General features: G+C 35.7%; 1 protein-coding gene across 1 annotated transcript in view; it reads right to left on the bottom strand.

Annotated features, from left to right (window-relative positions):
* Nucleotides 1-3,611: 3,611 nt before the first annotated feature.
* jak1 (Janus kinase 1) overlaps nucleotides 3,612-17,707 on the bottom strand; it is a 31,088-nt gene continuing 16,992 nt past the window's right edge. The window contains exons 12-25 of the mRNA XM_068707625.1: nucleotides 16,906-17,015; nucleotides 15,103-15,255; nucleotides 14,836-14,923; nucleotides 14,618-14,745; nucleotides 14,294-14,432; nucleotides 12,386-12,537; nucleotides 12,045-12,195; nucleotides 11,091-11,179; nucleotides 10,448-10,640; nucleotides 9,446-9,570; nucleotides 8,940-9,112; nucleotides 7,523-7,640; nucleotides 6,830-6,940; nucleotides 3,612-5,779 (exon numbers count right to left, since the gene is read on the bottom strand). Of these exons, the coding sequence (XP_068563726.1) occupies nucleotides 5,660-5,779; nucleotides 6,830-6,940; nucleotides 7,523-7,640; nucleotides 8,940-9,112; nucleotides 9,446-9,570; nucleotides 10,448-10,640; nucleotides 11,091-11,179; nucleotides 12,045-12,195; nucleotides 12,386-12,537; nucleotides 14,294-14,432; nucleotides 14,618-14,745; nucleotides 14,836-14,923; nucleotides 15,103-15,255; nucleotides 16,906-17,015 (1,850 nt within the window). The 3' untranslated portion in view covers nucleotides 3,612-5,659. The remainder of the gene's footprint in view (nucleotides 5,780-6,829; nucleotides 6,941-7,522; nucleotides 7,641-8,939; nucleotides 9,113-9,445; nucleotides 9,571-10,447; nucleotides 10,641-11,090; nucleotides 11,180-12,044; nucleotides 12,196-12,385; nucleotides 12,538-14,293; nucleotides 14,433-14,617; nucleotides 14,746-14,835; nucleotides 14,924-15,102; nucleotides 15,256-16,905; nucleotides 17,016-17,707) is intronic.

The raw sequence follows: 17,707 nt of genomic DNA, 5'->3' as shown, positions 1-17,707 counted from the left end.
ATACACAATGACATTGCTATTGTTTTACTGTGAATAAGGTATTTCTAGAAAAGTTTTAGCATGCGTACTTACAACTGTAATATAAAGAACTGTTTTCAGTAGTTGATAATATAATGCATTTTGGACTGACACAGACAAAACACAACAAGCATTGATTTTATTTATTTTTTTCATTGTGTATTTATGGATACTTTTACTTTCCATAATTCATACTTTTGTCTTATTTTTAAAAAATATATAAATATTTCTTTTCTCTTGTTTTGAGCAGAAGGAATTGTCTTTTACATTCCTAAATAAAATGTGGACTGCAGCGCAACTTTGTCTTCTTTACAGTCTCTTTTTCTTCTGCCTTTCTGCCAACATTCACAGTAAAAGCCATCCATTTATGTGAAATACAACTGACCATTTCTGTAAATCATAATAATCTATGACTGAGTGAGATTTTACGGCGCACATCGGCTGATGGATTTAAGACAGAAACAAACCCTACATCTTAAACCATTTCACATACTTTCAGACAAAATATACTTTCAGAAATGTTCTGGTATTGAAGGATTACTAAGTAAATAGTAAAAAAAACAATAGCATGGTATGTCAAAAAAAGTCATAGTATGTCCAAAAAAGTAATAAAAAACCATAGTATGGCATGTCAAAAAAAGTTGTAGTATAGTATGTCGAAAAAGTCAAAACATGCCATAGTATATCAAAAAAGTCATAGTATAGGTTTTCATAAAAAACATAGTATGGTATGTCTAGAAAAGTCGTAAAAAAACATAGTATGATATGTCCAAAAAAATCAGTATAGTATGTCGAAAAATGCATAAAAAAACATTGGTGTGTCGAAGAAAGTCATAGTATAGTGTGTCGGAAAAAGTCACAGTATAGTATGTTTAAAAAAAGTCATAGTATACATCATGTTGATGTATATGAATAGGAGTGACAATTCCTACGTTTCATTTCATATGTATTTATTTACTTCGAACATGTAACAAATAAGTAAAAAACAAGAATACAAAATAAAATGAACAGTAAATATAGCAAACTGTCAATGAACAAATTCTCGTTGTCAATAACAAGAACCATATGTAAAAAACAAAACAAGTTAGGCCTATGCTAGATTATTAAACTGTTAAAAAGCAACTGTTAAACTGTTGAATCTACATTATTGCAGGAAATATATATATTAAACAGTTTCATTGATATTGCACATGAGTGAATTGTTTCTACTGAAGCAGTGTTGATTGTTAAGTGTGATAGCAGCAGGAAGGAAGGAGCTCCGGTTTCTCTCCTTCACACAGCAGGAGTGAAGCAGCCTCTTACAAAATAAGCTCTTTATAAAGCCTGCATGCATCAGAGGAATACATTTTGTGGGTCATTTTTAGTTGCGCTTTTTGTAGTCCTTCTTCGTTGTAGTTTCACCATTGGCAGACCTACGTCAGTGACATCCGCCGTCGCATCATAATTACGTAGCTTTGTGAAAGTGTAGTGGGATTCTCTAAACACCACGGTTGTCTTTTCCTAACTCTTCATGAAATTTCCTTCACATCTTTCCTTGTCCCCATGACATTTTTCATAGAGGTCAAGGAAGTGTTTAGGAAAAGACGTTAGGAGGTCATTTTTTGACTTTTCGACCACAGCAATAGTATGTCAAAAAAGTCATGAAAAATCCTAGTATAGTATGTCAGAAAAAGTCATAGTATACTATGTTTAAAAACAGTCATAGTATAGTATGTTTAAAAACAGTCGTAGTATAGGATGTCAAAAAAGTAATGTTGAAGTACGTTGAAAAAAGTCATAGTATACTATGTCGAAAAAAGTCATTGTACAGTATGTCCAAAAAATGTATTGTATAGAATGTCCAAAAAAGTAATTGTATAGTATGTCCAAAGTGCCCATGAATCATACAGCATGCTCAAAGTATGACTTCATTCTGCTGATGCTGAGGTTTCAATCCCACCTATTGCCTGGAATGTAACACCCTCAATCTCAGTGTTTCCCGACATACACCTTTACTATCTTATAAAGGCTAAAACATCACAAAAAGTCACACTATACTATGTCGAAAAAAAGTCTTTGAAAAGTAACAGTATAGTATGTCGAAAAGAAGTAATGAATAAAGTCATAGTGTAATGTCATGAAATAGTCAGAGTAGAGCATGTGGAAAAAAAAAAAGACCTAAAAAAAGGGACAGTATAGTACACCCAAAAAGGTTATGATATAGTATGTTAAAAAAGTCATAGTATAGTATGTCAAAGTCATAAAAAGTCATAGTATAGTATGTCAAAAAAGTCATAGTATAGTATGTCAAAGTCATAAAAAGTTATAGTATAGAATGTCAAAATAAGTCAGTGTAGTATGTCCAAAAAAGTAATAGTATAGCATGTCCAAAAAAGTAATTGTATAGTATGTCAAAAAAAGTCATAGTATAGTATGTTGAAAGAGCTATACCATAGTAGTTTGAAGAAGTCAGAGTATAGTCTGATATTTTTGTCATTTACTATACTATGACTTTTTTTGACATAGTGTATTATGTACAAAAAAGTTAAATAAACAATGTGGTACAGTATGTCAAAAAAATTTGAAGTATAGTATGTTGATAAATGACAAAACAAAGCCATAGTATAGTATTTCGAAAAAACCCTCACTATGGCATGTCAAAAAATATATAAAAAGTCACAATATAGTGTTTTAAAAAGCTATGGCAAATAATGTATAAAAAAACAAGTCCCAATACATTGTTAAAAAGTCATTGTATAGTATATAAAAAAAAGTTTAAAATGAAAGTCATATTATGTTGAAGTCATAATGTCGAAAAATGTCGTAGTATAGTGAAGTATGTTGAAGAAAGCTTTTTAAAAAGTCATAGTATATGGAAAAACATCATTAAATGATAGAATATGTCTAAAAAGCTAAAAATATGTTATGTTGAAAAAAAGCCTTACTATATTATGACTTTTTTCAACACAATTGAATGTGACTTTTTTCGACATACTTTACTACGTTGAAAAAAGTCATAGTATATCGCTGCGAAAAGGTTCATAGTATGGTTTATCAAAAAAGTCATAATATAGTATGTTTAAAAACAGTCATAGTATAGTATGCCATTGAAAGTAAAAAAGTCATGATTTATTATGTCAAAATAAAAGTAAAACAGCCATAGCATAGTATGTCATAAAAAAGTCATATTATAGTATTTCATAAAAAGTCATACCAAAAAAAGTCATAGTATAGTACGTCCCAAAAAGTCATACCTATATTTGTCATGCTATACTATACCCCTGTATGTCATAAAGGGGTATAGTATAGCATGACAAATTAGGTACAGTATGTCAATGATTCTTAGTACATTTTGTCATAGTCATCACATAGTATTTCATAAAAATGTCCCAAAAAGTAATTGACTATTTTCTGCCTTTTTATTACAAAATGTACTTAGTCTGTCACAAATTAAACAAAAGTAATAATATAGTATTTCATAAAAATGTAATAAAACATAGTATACTGTAGTATGTCATAAAAAGTTATAGTAGATCATAGAAAGTCAAAAAAGGCATAGTAAAGTAAAACAAAAAGTAGGAAGTCAATATTTTGAATTTGGACTGACACAGATGGAACACAACATACATTGATTTTATTTATTTTTTCATTGTGTGTTTATGAATACTTTTACTTTCCATAAGTCATAGTTTCATCTTATTTTTTGAAAAATATATATATTTCTTTTCTCTTATTTTGAGCAGAAGGATTTGTCTTTTACATCCCTAAATAGAATGTGGACTGAAGCCTTCACAGTAAAAGCCATACAGTTACACGAAGAACAACTGACCATTTTTTGAAATCATGAAAATCTTTGACTGAGTGGGATTTTGCTACTTTTGCCATCTACTGATGGATACAAAACAGAAAAAACCCTCTGCTCAAACCATTTCACATACGCACAGACAAAATACAGTTTGATAAATGTTCTGGCATATTGGCAGATTAAAAAGAAAACTTTACAAATAAAATGCACATACATAATCATAACCGTCACCAGAAGAATTAATATATATTTAACTGAAATAAAAAATGACAAATGTGCATACTAAATGATTATTCTTCCTTACTTCAAACCATGTGTACCATCTTCAGTCCTTCCATTCACAAATAGCAACAATGACAATTGGCTCTTTTTTTGTATATATAGCATTATAGACATTTCATGAAGCATTAAGGAGAGGAAAGTAGAGAAGAAAAGTGAAGGGATACTGCCCTCAAGTGTATCTCACAGGTACTTATCTTAATTTCTCCCTCTACTAACAAGTTACTAAGTGCTGTATATTTGATTTAGTCGATTAATCAGATGCATATAGTTCTTAATTAAAGATCTGTTACATTTAAAGAACCTAACTTGATTAGAGATTATAAACCGAACCACCTCAAACAATCAGAGGACCATAACACAGTGCAAAGAAGATTCCAGGGAATTGATGGATGAAAGGATGAAACCACTATCTATGATTATGACATCTATGATTAGAGAGACAAAACTGGATCCTTTGCAGATGCAACTCAAACAGAATCTTTACAGAGACAGTATTCTCATTTGTGTCTGGTCGCTTTGGAGGCTCCCTGCTCAAAGTAATTCATCTGTGGATTATGTTCTCGGTTATTTGGTCTGTAAAATGTCTGAAAATGGTGAAACATGCTTGTCACAGCTTCCAAAAATCTAAAACATGATGTCTTCAAATTGCTCGTTTAGTACGACCAATAGTGTAAAACTGAGAAAAACAGAAACATCTCATAATTGGGAAGCTAGAACCAATGAATGTTTAGCATTTTACCTAGACCTAATGACTAATAAACACAGTGAAAAGGAACATCGCTTACTGATTGCTGGCTATAATTAAAAACTGGTTCTTAGTGACAGCATCTGCACATCATGAACAGAAATCACAGACCACTCCATGGCTAAAAGCATTACAAATCAGATGAGTTTCTCCCCAACAGGAGTCCATGAGACAAACAGTTGACATCTTCAGCATCTGTATTAATGCAGATGTATCCATCCATCCATCCAAGAAATCATCAACATAATTCGTCAGTAATCCACTCAGTGTCCGTCACACAACCATTTAACCACTTGTAAGCAGGCTATAAACAGTCCTTTCTCTGCTCTCCATCTATCAAGTGTTCATCAGTGAGAGCAATATCAACCTCACATGATCATAAAGGCCTTTGGCGCAAATTATAATGGTGGCCAGTCCACGTGAGTCTGACATTTCTGGCAATGCAGAGAGTTAAATCCCTTAGATACACTTGGAAGTCCATTGTAGGTTATAAGCTCACATGAAGCATGGGCTAAGTTCACAAGAGTTGATATAATTTACTTGTTTCATCCGAAATACAGAACAGTTTAGTAAACATGAAAAATAAAAACATCAATAATGATGGCAGACTAAAACAACAGGATTAAACGTCTTTTCATGGTTGTGGAAGGTGTATGTATATATGCGAGTATGAAGGAGCAATGCTTTGTGTGAAGTTCTGATCCTTCAGGACTCAGTTACAATGATGCTCCACAAGCAGATACTGATCTGGAGTCAGTTTTGCGGTTGACATCTGATCCCGAGTCTTCAAACAAAAGTCATTCCCAGAGGCCCGAACAGTTTGAGGAAGTTTAAAGGTTGTTTTGTGGTTGGAACTGTTGCTGCATTTTTGTCAACTCCTCCACCAGGCATTTGAATGTGATTCTCAGCTCGGCTGTGTTCTCCCAGCACCTGCGCATCAGCTCGTACACCTGTTGATCATGAATCGTGTTAGACAAACATGTATGTAACAGCTGTTCAAAGGAATACACTGCATTTGTAACGTGTATTGCCTGCAGTGTTAATACTGCAGCAGCTTTCAAGTTCTTTGTCTATGATCAAAGGTAATATATGAGGTGTTTTGCATCTAATAATGTTCAACACTTATATTATAAAGTATACTTTAAGTGTTTATGACAAATGTACTCAGACTGCAAAACCACTGTAGGACTGTCAGTATTAGTAGCAATAATTCATGTGCACTTCAAAAATCAGCAGTATTTTAAGATAGACTTGAAACTGTTGAAATTGTAAATCTTGTATCATTCAGGGTCTCATAGAAGTGTCACCGCGGCCTTGACTTAAAATTATTTTGTCACACAGTATCGTCCGATGCCCATACTGAAACACCTGATGGTGGTGATGCCTGCTTATCAAGCAAACCCAACTAAAAAAGCAATCGTGCAGGAGGATGAATATTTATAAACATGTCGTATCCAAGTTTTCTGACTCTGAACTTCGTTAAATGTCAGTTATAGCAATCATCAGGTAAACCAACCCATTACCACCAAGTTTACTGCCATCGCAGAGATTACTTCTTCTGCTGCTTGACTTTAAGTCGGGACCTCAGGCTCACTCTGTACAGTTTACAACAGGACTGACTCTGAGTATTTGTCAGAGTAACAAGGATACTGATTCTAGTAATTCCTGTTGAGTTTTCTAAATAAAATACACCTCAAAACTTCTCACTGTTAAACCAAAACTATGTGTATGTCTAGATATCACTAGAGGTAAATGAAAACATGTTTTTTGTTTTATATTTGGGTGCTCTGACAGGAAGTTGATTTTAACATTGAGACCTGCTGTACAAAAGAAGCTGTTACTTTTTCTTCAATCTGTTGCTCCTAACTGATGGACAAAACTTGAACTAACTTTAATATTCCTTTTTTTGCATTTGTTTTGGAAATAATGACTTCAGAAATCATCTAAAAAAGCCAGTGTCCATGTTGTTATTCTGTTGTGTTGTTGATGAGAAGACTTACAGGCTCAGGACAGCCCTCGGGACGTGGCAACCTTCTTCCTTCTGCCAACGCCTTTACCAATCTGATGATAGTCATCTGACCGTGAGTTCGACCAATCATACCAAAGAAGAGCTGTGTGGGTGAAGACATGGAAGGGTTGAAAAAATAAACATTCAATAATATTCAATACTGGCTCTATTATTCAAGTGTGAAACATGACAATAAAATCCAGAAAAAAAGACAGATACAAAGCTTTTACTTTTTAGCTTATTTCATATCAGACCCTCTTAACTTGTATCCTTTTTAACATTGACTTGACCTGTGCTTGACTTTATCACTAATTGGTCAATCAGTAGAACTGTGGCAAAAGGTTTTCATGATAAAGTAAGCTCTAAGCGTAGCAACAGGCAGCCCATAGTGGAGTCTTTCATCTGCCATTTTCCCCAAAGACCGACACCATCTGCATCATACAAATCACTGTGTGTGTGTGTGTGTGTGTGTGTGTGTGTGTGTGTGTGTGTGTGTGTGTGTGTGTGTGTGTGTGTGTGTCTAATGCTGTGATAAATTAATTTCTTTATCTTTGCAACACCAGTACAATATGTGTGTTATGTATTTAATGTGGAATAATCATCCAAGCTTCCAAAAATACACAACAAGCATTTATTAAAAGCATGTGTAAGAGTGAATATAAAAATGAGGGCGCTGCATACTGACCGTCATCGGGCTCTTGGAGGAGTCGCAGTAGGTGATGAGTTCATACATTGTCACCCCAAAGGACCAAACATCTGAGGCCAGGTAGAACTTGCAGTGAGTCAGACACTCTGGCGCATACCTTAAAATTGTTTTTAAAAAGTGAGTGTAAGAGCATGAATACTTGTTGGTGAACATGCTTTCCCTGTTGGACAATCAACAGTAAAAGTATATTGTTACTTAAATATAATGCATTATTAATATAAGTATTTCACACCTTCAAAGAGAAAAGGCAACTGCAACACATTTCAGAGGCCCCCTTACAAATTTTATTCTACAAAGGGAACCATATAGTCTGTCATAAATATGAAGTCATATAGTATGTAAAAAAAAAATGGTTTAAATTGTCTTATAGAAAAGTCATACTATTGTATGTCATAAAACGTGTAGTATGTGATAAATAAATCATAGTATAGTGTGTCAAAAAGATACATAGTATAGTATGGGATGAAAGTACATATTAAAAAGTTAAAGCATAGTATTTCATGGGAAGTCATAAAGTAATTTAGTATAGTATGTCCTAAAAAAAATCATAGCATAGTTAGTTATAAAAAAACTGTATAGTAAAAATTAAGTCATATTTTAATATGTCATGAAAAAGTCCAAAAAGTCATAGTAAATCATGAAGAAAAATGTAGTTATCAGTTATAGTAACAATTCTCAAAAGTCATATTATGTCATAAAAGGTTATAGTATATTATTTAAAAAAAGAGATAGTAAAATATTACATAAAACGTAATAGTATAGAATGTCTTAAAGAAACCATAGTACAGTAAGTTATAAAAAATCTAAATATATTATGTCAGAGAAAAGTCATAGCATAGTAAGTTATGAAAAATTGTAATATAGTATGTCAGAAATAAGTCAGAGTATAGTATGTGATAATTAAGTTATACAAAGTCATAGTATATTATGTCATAGCGTAGCACAAAAATGTCATGATAAAGTAGTATAGTATTTCATGAAATAGTAAAGTAAGTCATAAAAATGTAAAAATAAAGGTCATAAAAAGCATAGTAGAGTATGTCATGAAAAAATATAATGAAGTCATTATAAAATATCATGAAGTCATAATATAGTATGTCATAATAAGTCAGAATATAGTATTTATGCCATTAAAAGTCATATTATAGAATGACATAAAAATGTCATGAAGTCACAGTATAAGTACATCATTGAAAGTCAGAGAATAGTAAATCATAAAAAGCAGTAAAGAATGTCTGTTTTGCACTCCTTTCTGGTTCTTCCCATTTCATTTAGTGTCCCCTCCCCCTTTCTTATTCTCTCCTTGCTTTACAAAATCTATCTTAACAATAAGATCTCAGCTAATCAAGTCTGAGAGATCAAGAGCGTTTCTAACTTTCATCTCCTCTGGACTCACCAGAAAACAGGGCTGTCGTTTTCATCTTTGACCGTGTAGTATCCCTCGTTATCCTTGATACTTTTGGTGAGGCCGAAATCTCCGATCTTCACCGTCCTCTCGTTTTCCACCAGAACATTTCGGGCAGCCAGGTCTCGGTGAATGTAATTTAGAGATCCCAGATAGTCCATTCCCTGAAAAAAACAAAACAAAACAAAAAAAAACATGACGCATACCTGATGCACTATCTATTAATTGAAACACTTGATGCACTGCCAGCCATGTTGGTTAAATATTTGTCCGATACCTGCACTGTTCGTATTTGCTGCAACATTAAACCAATTGTATCTGTTCACACCCTATCACAGTTTTGAAAGGCACTTTGCAACCATTATCTAAACAGGAAGGGTTGAAACATTACAAACAGTTGTGCTGGGTCAACCATCTTATTTAACTACATAGCGGTCAGGTGCCTGATGGTACCGGCTGGTCCGAGGAAACTGCTTTATGGGAAGAAACTGTGGTACCTTGCATATCTGGACAGAGTAGCTGAGCAAGGTGCTGAGGCTGGTCTTTGCTTTGTTTCTGGGTAGATACTCCTTCAAACTGCCCAGTGGAAGGTACTCCATGATCAGCTTAATGGCCTGACCACCTACAAACAGTATTTGAAATAAATGCAATCAGAGGCGGACACAAATTTAATTCACATGATGGATATTTAATAGAATAGATAAAAAAAATGTATCAAATGATGTACTTTATTGGTATCTGTATCACTTTAAGGGTACTGGTATTGTAATATTTTAAACGATACCCTAATTACCATGACATTCAAGTCACAGAGCTAAGCGTCTGCTTTTCCGTAAAATAATTATAGGATATATGAAAAATCCAGAGGCAGTTTAACAACACTTACCGCTGTAAGCGTACCAAGACAGGAAAAATGGTAGCAAGTTGAAAAACAGGTTAAATGACTTTTCTTTTGTGATGTGGATTGGTGAGTGTTTAAGGATTCAGGAAATTACTGTTTTAAAGTTAGTTAGTGTTGAAGATTGAGATTTAATTATTTTTGGAAAAATTGGATGCTTAAGTCTGTGACTCTTTTGTAATGGTAGTACATGAGAGGCACAACCTGGGGCAATATACGTGTATGCTTATTTGGGTTTATGTGTACATGTTGGATCCCTGGGTAAAAATACAATCCCATCACTGAAATTCCTGCCTAGAATTTGAGCATTATGACACTAAGCCACACATCTGTGCGTAAGCTTCTCTAGAATGACATTATAGTTTGGATGACAAATGAAGGTCACCATTACATGTCTTATACACCTTAAAAATATATAACCTACCAGTAAACTACATAATTGGAAATTATGATATGGCTTGATATGGCATAAAATGTTTGTTGAGTTTAGTTGAGTGACTGGAGGTCAGGTCCAACACATGGGTTTCTATTTGTCTGCAACTGAATATACAAAGTAATAATGTTAGTGTCTATTTTTGTGCATGCACTCTTTCCATCTTACCTTCCTCTTGGCAGATGCCCTTGTATTTGACAATGTTTTCATGGTAGAGTGCCTTCAGGATGTCGATCTCACACGAGAGGTTGTTGCTCTGCTCCTCCCGGTTCTCAGGCTTTAGGGATTTCACTGCCACCAGTTCACCTGTTTTATCTCCCCGAGGATCATAGCGACATAGCTCCACCTTTCCAAAGTGGCCCTGCATGAGGAACATGAGAGAAATGGAAGTTACTCAGATGTTAATAGACAAGCACCAGTCTACTTCCTGTGTGGGACCAGTTGTTTCTCATAATTGCACATAGTCCTCAGGTTCTGCATCTGCTCTTGCTTATCTTTGGTCTGTATTCAGCAAGGATAGATAGACAGTATTTAAAAAAATGTACATCCCTACAGCTTGTTTTAGATTATGAAGGATCACAAGGATGATTATACTCCAGATGGCAGTTTTTAATAGTAGTAAGCTGATGTGAACTGTAAAAAAAGCCCATAACTACTACTAGGTAATTATAGATTTAATGCAAAATATTTACCAATGCATGTAAATCAAATGGCCAAGTCGTTTTACTTGCAAATTTAGAAATTGTCAGTTTGATCATTCTTATAAATAGTAACATCAGCTCTACAGATAAATAGATCAGGAACAGGTTACCTCTCCCAGGTCTCTGATCTTCTTCAGGAATCTCTTTTCAAACATAGTTGGGTCCACCTCTGGTGTAGGCTGGGGTTTGATGGATGGGTCTGGAAGATGGAAAAACAAACATTTACTTGTCTTTTATTCAACATAAGCACACTTGCGTCATAGGAAGTCTATTGTGGTCAAAGTTTTCACCAGAATTTTCTGTGGTTATGTAACTGTTTGCGTGCCTGGTTTAAACAGAAGCGGCTACTCTTAGTAGGAAAATGAATTCCTCGTACTGAATCACCATTAACAATAAGTACAAATAGTTTATTTTATTAAAAACATTTTTTTCAATGTATTTTTAAACTTTGTTAGGTGCCATTTATTGTAGATTGATATTCTAGTTGAGGTGATTTTGTTGCTGTCTTGGGACTTTAATATAATGTCAATAAGGTAACAAGCTTTAGTAAGACTGACTGCAGTATCCACTTCTGTCCAGAAGGTAGAAGAACAGAGTCTACTATGTTGCCATGGGGCCCAGCTGAGGGGCCTATCAGTGATAATGCACCCAGTGAACTTCCTCATCTCTCTGAGGAAGTTCATCTCTCTCTCTCTCTCTCTCTCTCTCTCTCTCTCTCTCTCTCTCTCTCTCTCTCTCTCTCTCTCTCTCTCTCTCTCTCTCTCTCTCTCTCTCTCTCTCTCTCTCTCTCTCTCTCTCTCTCTCTCAACACAGTTTACTGGGTTGCTGCTAGGTGAGATTAAAAAACATGCAAAACATTCAGAAACGTATCATTCCAACTGTAGATAACGGCTTTGAATTTTTTAACCTGTACCTGCTTTTAGCCAATTCTATTCAAGTCCAACACGTTTTGGAAATGCATGAAGGCAAGAAAACTGCTTACATGCAGACACAAAATAAAGATAATATTTGCAAAATACCTAACATTGTAAAATGTACAGTGCACACAAAACCCTCACACATACTCTTTTCCTCTAGCATGTCTATGTCTCTGACGATAGCTCTGAAGAAAGGTCTCTTCTTGGGGTCGTAGGTCATGCAGTGGGTCATCAGTTCAGCCAGCTCTTTGCAGTCTGGGGTGGCCAGTTGGCACTCAGTTTCATAAAACCTCTCCCTCTGATGAGCACAAAATCATATACATGAATGAGGAGGTGCATAAAAAACACACAATGTGATGATTGATGTGAGAGAGAGAAAGTAGGAATAAAAAGAAAAAAAATGTGGGATTGCAATCAGATTTGAAATAAAAGATTTCTTTAGATGTATGTATGATTATATACATCAAGTTTTTGTGTGTGCCCTCTACCTCTGTGAGTTTCTTGTCTTTAAGTGGGACCTCTCCATCATAGCAGATCTCCCACAGGGTGGTACCAAAGCCCCACTTGTCAGCTGCGACGCTTAGGGAAGACACGCTCTTCACACACTCCGGAGCGATCCATGGGATACGATGCACACACTCTGCAGAGGCAAACAAAGTCTGCGTTAGCAACAGCGGATCAATTACCGGTGCAAAAAACAGAAGATGGTTGTTAGAGATGCGTAGTAATTTGCCCTTTAAGATGTGAGAATGCTTCCTCAGATATAACCATGTGTGATTTATTAACTTAATCTTTTTATAACAAGTGAAGAAAACATTTACTCATCAATCTTCTAACACAAAAACGCCTTCAACAGACTGAAAGATCATAATAACTGACTAATAAGTACATTATAACCATGTTCACCCTGGCATCAAGATGTAACAATCATATTTCTCCTTCTAATTTTGTTATGTAATATTGTTATTTCACTTTATAAATGGCATCAATTAAATGTCTGTCTGCCTTTGAAAAGGAATACTTCCTATGTTGCTCTTTTTCATCAAAGGGTGTTTGTGTAGTTTTTCCATATCTCTGATTTATCCACATCATTGGTCTCAGGATAATGAGTAATGTATGTTATTGACACTATATATGATCACTTGCTAACTAAATATTTATGCTTAAAACTAAAAACACTATTTGGAAGTAATCGTTAGGGCATGATCTCATGGATCTGAGCCAACATACTCATACAGGCTGACTGGGCGGGAATCAGGCTTCATCCACTGAATCTAAAAGGCCTTGGCTTCGGATGGCTGCAATATAGTCTGACTGGAAGACAGGCTAACTGATTGGCTGACCTCCACGATTGGCTTTTTGGCTCCACAAATCCATAACAGCAACTGAGGAGTGTCTGTTAGTGAGTGCATGCATCTCAGACTGGAACACAGGACTGACTGGAGGGAAAGAAGAGGAGTAAAGAAGAGAAGAAGCAGTGGAGGGGCTGAATGGAGTGAAGGGGGAAGATGGAGAAAAAAAATGGCAGCAGGGAATAATTGAGAGAAAGAAAAAGAGAAAAAAGAAAGACGGTAATAAATGGATATGAGAGCAATCAGAGATTGCTGGGAAGAAGGGAAGAGCACTCCCAGTGGGTTTCTCAGCACTTTACCCACTATGTGTTCAATCAAATCTATATACAAGGACATCGATGTGTAACTGGAAGACCTGTTGTTCTGCAAAGTGATGAAATGTTAAGATTTCTGGGAACAAAAAGGGAGGGAGGAGCATTCCCAGGGGCGTGCTGCAATGAACATTTGCAGAGGAACATTTCCAGTTTGTCCAGTGGTTTGCAGATCCATCTGTGCAGCCACACTGCGTTACATCCCACAACTTCCAGCTCTTATACACAAACAGAAACATGAGGCGGCCATTTCAGGGGAACTGTGAAATCTGAGAAATGTCCTTATTATTGTACCATTTTCCCCTCAACCCAGAAATAGCTTTTACAAAACAAATTATAGTCAGAGAGGGAATCTGCCCGATGCAGTGTGTATTGATTATGTGACAAATTTGAGTCCTATTGCTGATAACCTGAAATCCAACAGGGCAGTGTGACGAAGAAGCTACATTATCATCATCATCAGACTCTCAGCTTGGCAGACAAGCTTCAACGTGTTCCTGTTTGCATAACGTTTACATGCATTTGTGGCATTTTATGTGTTCTCATTTTGGTTTCACTGTCATTTACAGCTGACTGGGAAAGAAAGAGGAAGTTATTGTGAAATTTTCCATGGTAGCTGTTTTGTAACCATTTAGGTTTCTCTTTTAGTAACCCAGAGCGTGAGAGAGAGAGAGAGAGAGAGAGAGCAAGAGAGAGAAAGAGAGAGAGTTGACGAGTTTTACTTTGTACTCACCCTCTCTGGTGAGTACTGTGATTGGTATTCCTGGGTCGCTGAGCTTGATGAAGGGCCCTCCTTTTTCTGTGTCCAGCCCGTCTCTGGCAAGCAGGATGTTTTTGGCACACACAAAGCCATGGACCAGCTTTTTGTCCTCCTACAAACACATACATACACACACACAAAGCAAAACAAATCCATTAGTCCAAAAACAAGAGGGCAAATCTAAAGATTTTGTTGATAAAAATGGATCTAACATGGTGCAGGTAATCCAGAGGATGCATACAACACTCGAATGCTTACATTCCTATAGTTTGTGTGTATGTGTTTTTCCTGTCTCACCAAGTAGCTGAGAGCTGAGGCCAGCTGCTTGGCCACCTGAAACTTCCACGGTGTGCCGAGTGGGCTCTGCTGTCTCCTCATAAATAAGTCCAGCGGTCCAGGCTGGACAAACTCTTCAACCATGATATCTGTTCCACACAGACACAAAGAGACAAAAGGTGTATGAAACAACCCAACACTCTCATAAACATGCACACAGTTCTTAAAAATGCACTTACTCTCCTGGTGGCGAACACACACTCCGTACAGCAGCACTATGTGTTTATGAGACACTTGTCGCATCATGCTGGCTGTTTCGAAGAAGGCCTGTCAACAAAAGACAAAGATGACTCAGTGCAAAGCACATTACAGAAACGTTTCCGGTCTGGGAAGATTTAGAAGCAGCTTGCTGCTAATAAGTAATACGTTTCAGTATGATTTGATGTTACAGAATGGGTGTAGTCCTCATAAGAACAGGATGTGCATGATATGTGATTGTGTCTCACCAGGGAGATGTCCCTGTGTCCAGAGCCCAGGACCTTCAGGACCACCTTCACCTCCTGGAAGGATGAGTAGCCTGCATCCTCCTCCTCCTCATTCTTCACCCTCAGTGTGCCTGAGAAGATGTTGGTTCTTGTGCCCAGTCCAAGGTGCTCCTCCTGGTTAACGAAACAGGGGCAAAAAAATAGTTACATACAGTATACCAAACTACTAACACAGAGCTTCCGAAACTTCTGTTAAATACATTTTAGGTCCAGAGAAAGAGTCTTACTTAAAGTTTGTTTATAGCATGTGTGCTGGAGGATAAGAAAACTCTGCCAGTGTGCGCTTATTAAATGCTAACAGGTATGTGGAAACAAATAACGATGTGCTCTGTGAGGAAGATATGTAAATATGTTATCTGACATACATTAATATATTACACAAGTCATTTCAAGGGTCAAGATAATGTCTGCATGGATCTGATGAGTGTCTTCATATTCGAGGAATCCCTTTTCTCTTTTAAATGATATTAAAAAAGAGAGAAGATTAAATCAGTTGTTAAGGGCATAAGTTCACAAGTGTGGATTAATGCAAATATGAGTGGGTAAAAAAAGCATATCTTCAGAAATAACTTCACACTTAGCCTGCGCTGCGATAGCATGACACTTTTAGCCGTTTGTGTGTTGACTGAACTGTGGTATGTTTTGAGGCTGTATTTTATTGTATTATATTGCTATAATTAGTGCTGGGCAACGATTACAATTTTTAATTGCATGATTTTTGTTAGATTAATCGCATTGTTTTGCTCAAAATTCAATAATGAATTCAAAAGTAGTGTATTGCGCACTTTTATTTTAAAAGTACTACTATATGAACAAAAGTGCAATAACATTTGGTTTGCAAACACTTTAAACAAATAAGGTGCTTTTTAACAGCAGTATTCCCTTTACACAGTAACAGTTAAAATACAGTTAAAATGATTCTGATCATAGATATTCAGCCGGTGATGCAATTTGAAATATACACCTTGAAAACTGCAAACCTATCTGTCATGTTTTTTTCTTTTTTTTGGTAATGTTTGTTAAATTCCTAGTAGCGATAACTAAATTATATGCTTATTATACATATTCCAAACAAAAACACTACAAAAATATTTTTTCCTTTTTTTTGTCTTTTGGTCAGACACATATGCAACACTGATTACCGTGTAGTATGTGTGGTATTTGTTATAAATGTATGTTGGTACATAGAGGGTGATAAGAAGCTGTACGCGATAATAATGTGTTAACTTGCCCAGCCCTAGTTATTATATAATCTATTGTTATTTTCTTTTCTTTATATTTAATATGTTCTACTCTGTTATTTTATTGTATATATTGTGTATTTTTCATACTTAATATTTGTATCTTTACTCTGTTACTTCATTTGCCGAAGTATATCTTTGCTGCTGTAACAACCAAATTTCACCCTGGGGATGAATAAAGTATCTATCTATCTATCTATCTATCTATCTATCTATCTATCTATCTATTATATTAAAGGCATTTCTTTTCTTTTTTAATGGATTTTTTTATTGAGGGTCACATAAAAAGGATTTTCTAATAATTTGTCACTCATTTACATATATATATATATATATATATATATATATATATACGCTTAAATTGTATTGTCAATAAATGCGTTTACAATCATTTTAAACTTTATAATAAAAAATATATGGACTTACATTTTACATCTTTCATCTTTACATCTACAGACATCCAACACAAGCACTGCATTACCATCATATCATTGGGGCCAGACATGAAGATGAGAGGGTTTACCTGTTCAATCTCTTCCTTGAGAATGCGATGGAAGCTGAGCTGACTCTCCTGCATGGGTGTCTGAGGGGCCGGTGCTCTATCTTTAGTGACCACCAGCAGGTTAGAAACCTCTGCAACACAAACACACACGCACACATTTAAAGGGCCATACCAGGGTTTTTGTATGAAGTTTTGTATACAACAAAGCATGAACATTTTCATAAAGACATTTTCAAAAGTTCAAAAGGTAGTGTTTTAGATTCTTCTTTGTTCAAATCAAGCTGCAGAGACTTGACAATTGTTTGCGTTTGATAATCCCTCAACAAAAATGTTATGTCTGCTTCTGTTGCTGTCAAGGCCATGTCATTGTAACACTGTCGAAAGTTTGGATTGATTTGAATAGTCTGCACTGCATTCACTCAACAACCAGAAAGAGAAAAGTGTTTAAATGTGGTAAAAAAAAAAAAAAAAAAAGAAGCTCTCAATAACTACGTCTATGTGGCAATGATGTGGACAGCTATCCAGGTCGGGTTGCCAAACTGATTCAGTTTATTCTTGTATATACGGAGCTTTGTGTGGGAGGATAAAGCAAAAATGTTTCTTTGTGCTGGTTACCATACTATACGTGCTTGCGTGTCTGCATGCATGTGTCTGTGGGTGTCTAATGTTGTGACAAAACCAGCGCACTGTGGTTTATGGGGGGGGGGGGGAGAGAGAGAGAGAGAGAGAGAGAGAGAGAGAGAGAGAGAGAGAGAGAGAGAGAGAGAGAGAGAGAGAGAGAGAGAGAGAGAGAGAGAGAGAGAGAGAGAGAGAGAATCTTCAC

Source organism: Cebidichthys violaceus, unplaced genomic scaffold, assembly GCF_023349555.1.
Source record: "Cebidichthys violaceus isolate CVI_PGR_0920_01 unplaced genomic scaffold, fCebVio1.0.p SCAF_13, whole genome shotgun sequence".
Classification (NCBI taxonomy): Eukaryota; Metazoa; Chordata; class Actinopteri; order Perciformes; family Stichaeidae; genus Cebidichthys; species Cebidichthys violaceus.
Note: the sequence above shows the minus strand (reverse complement) of the source record. Positions and strands in the feature narration are given on the sequence as shown.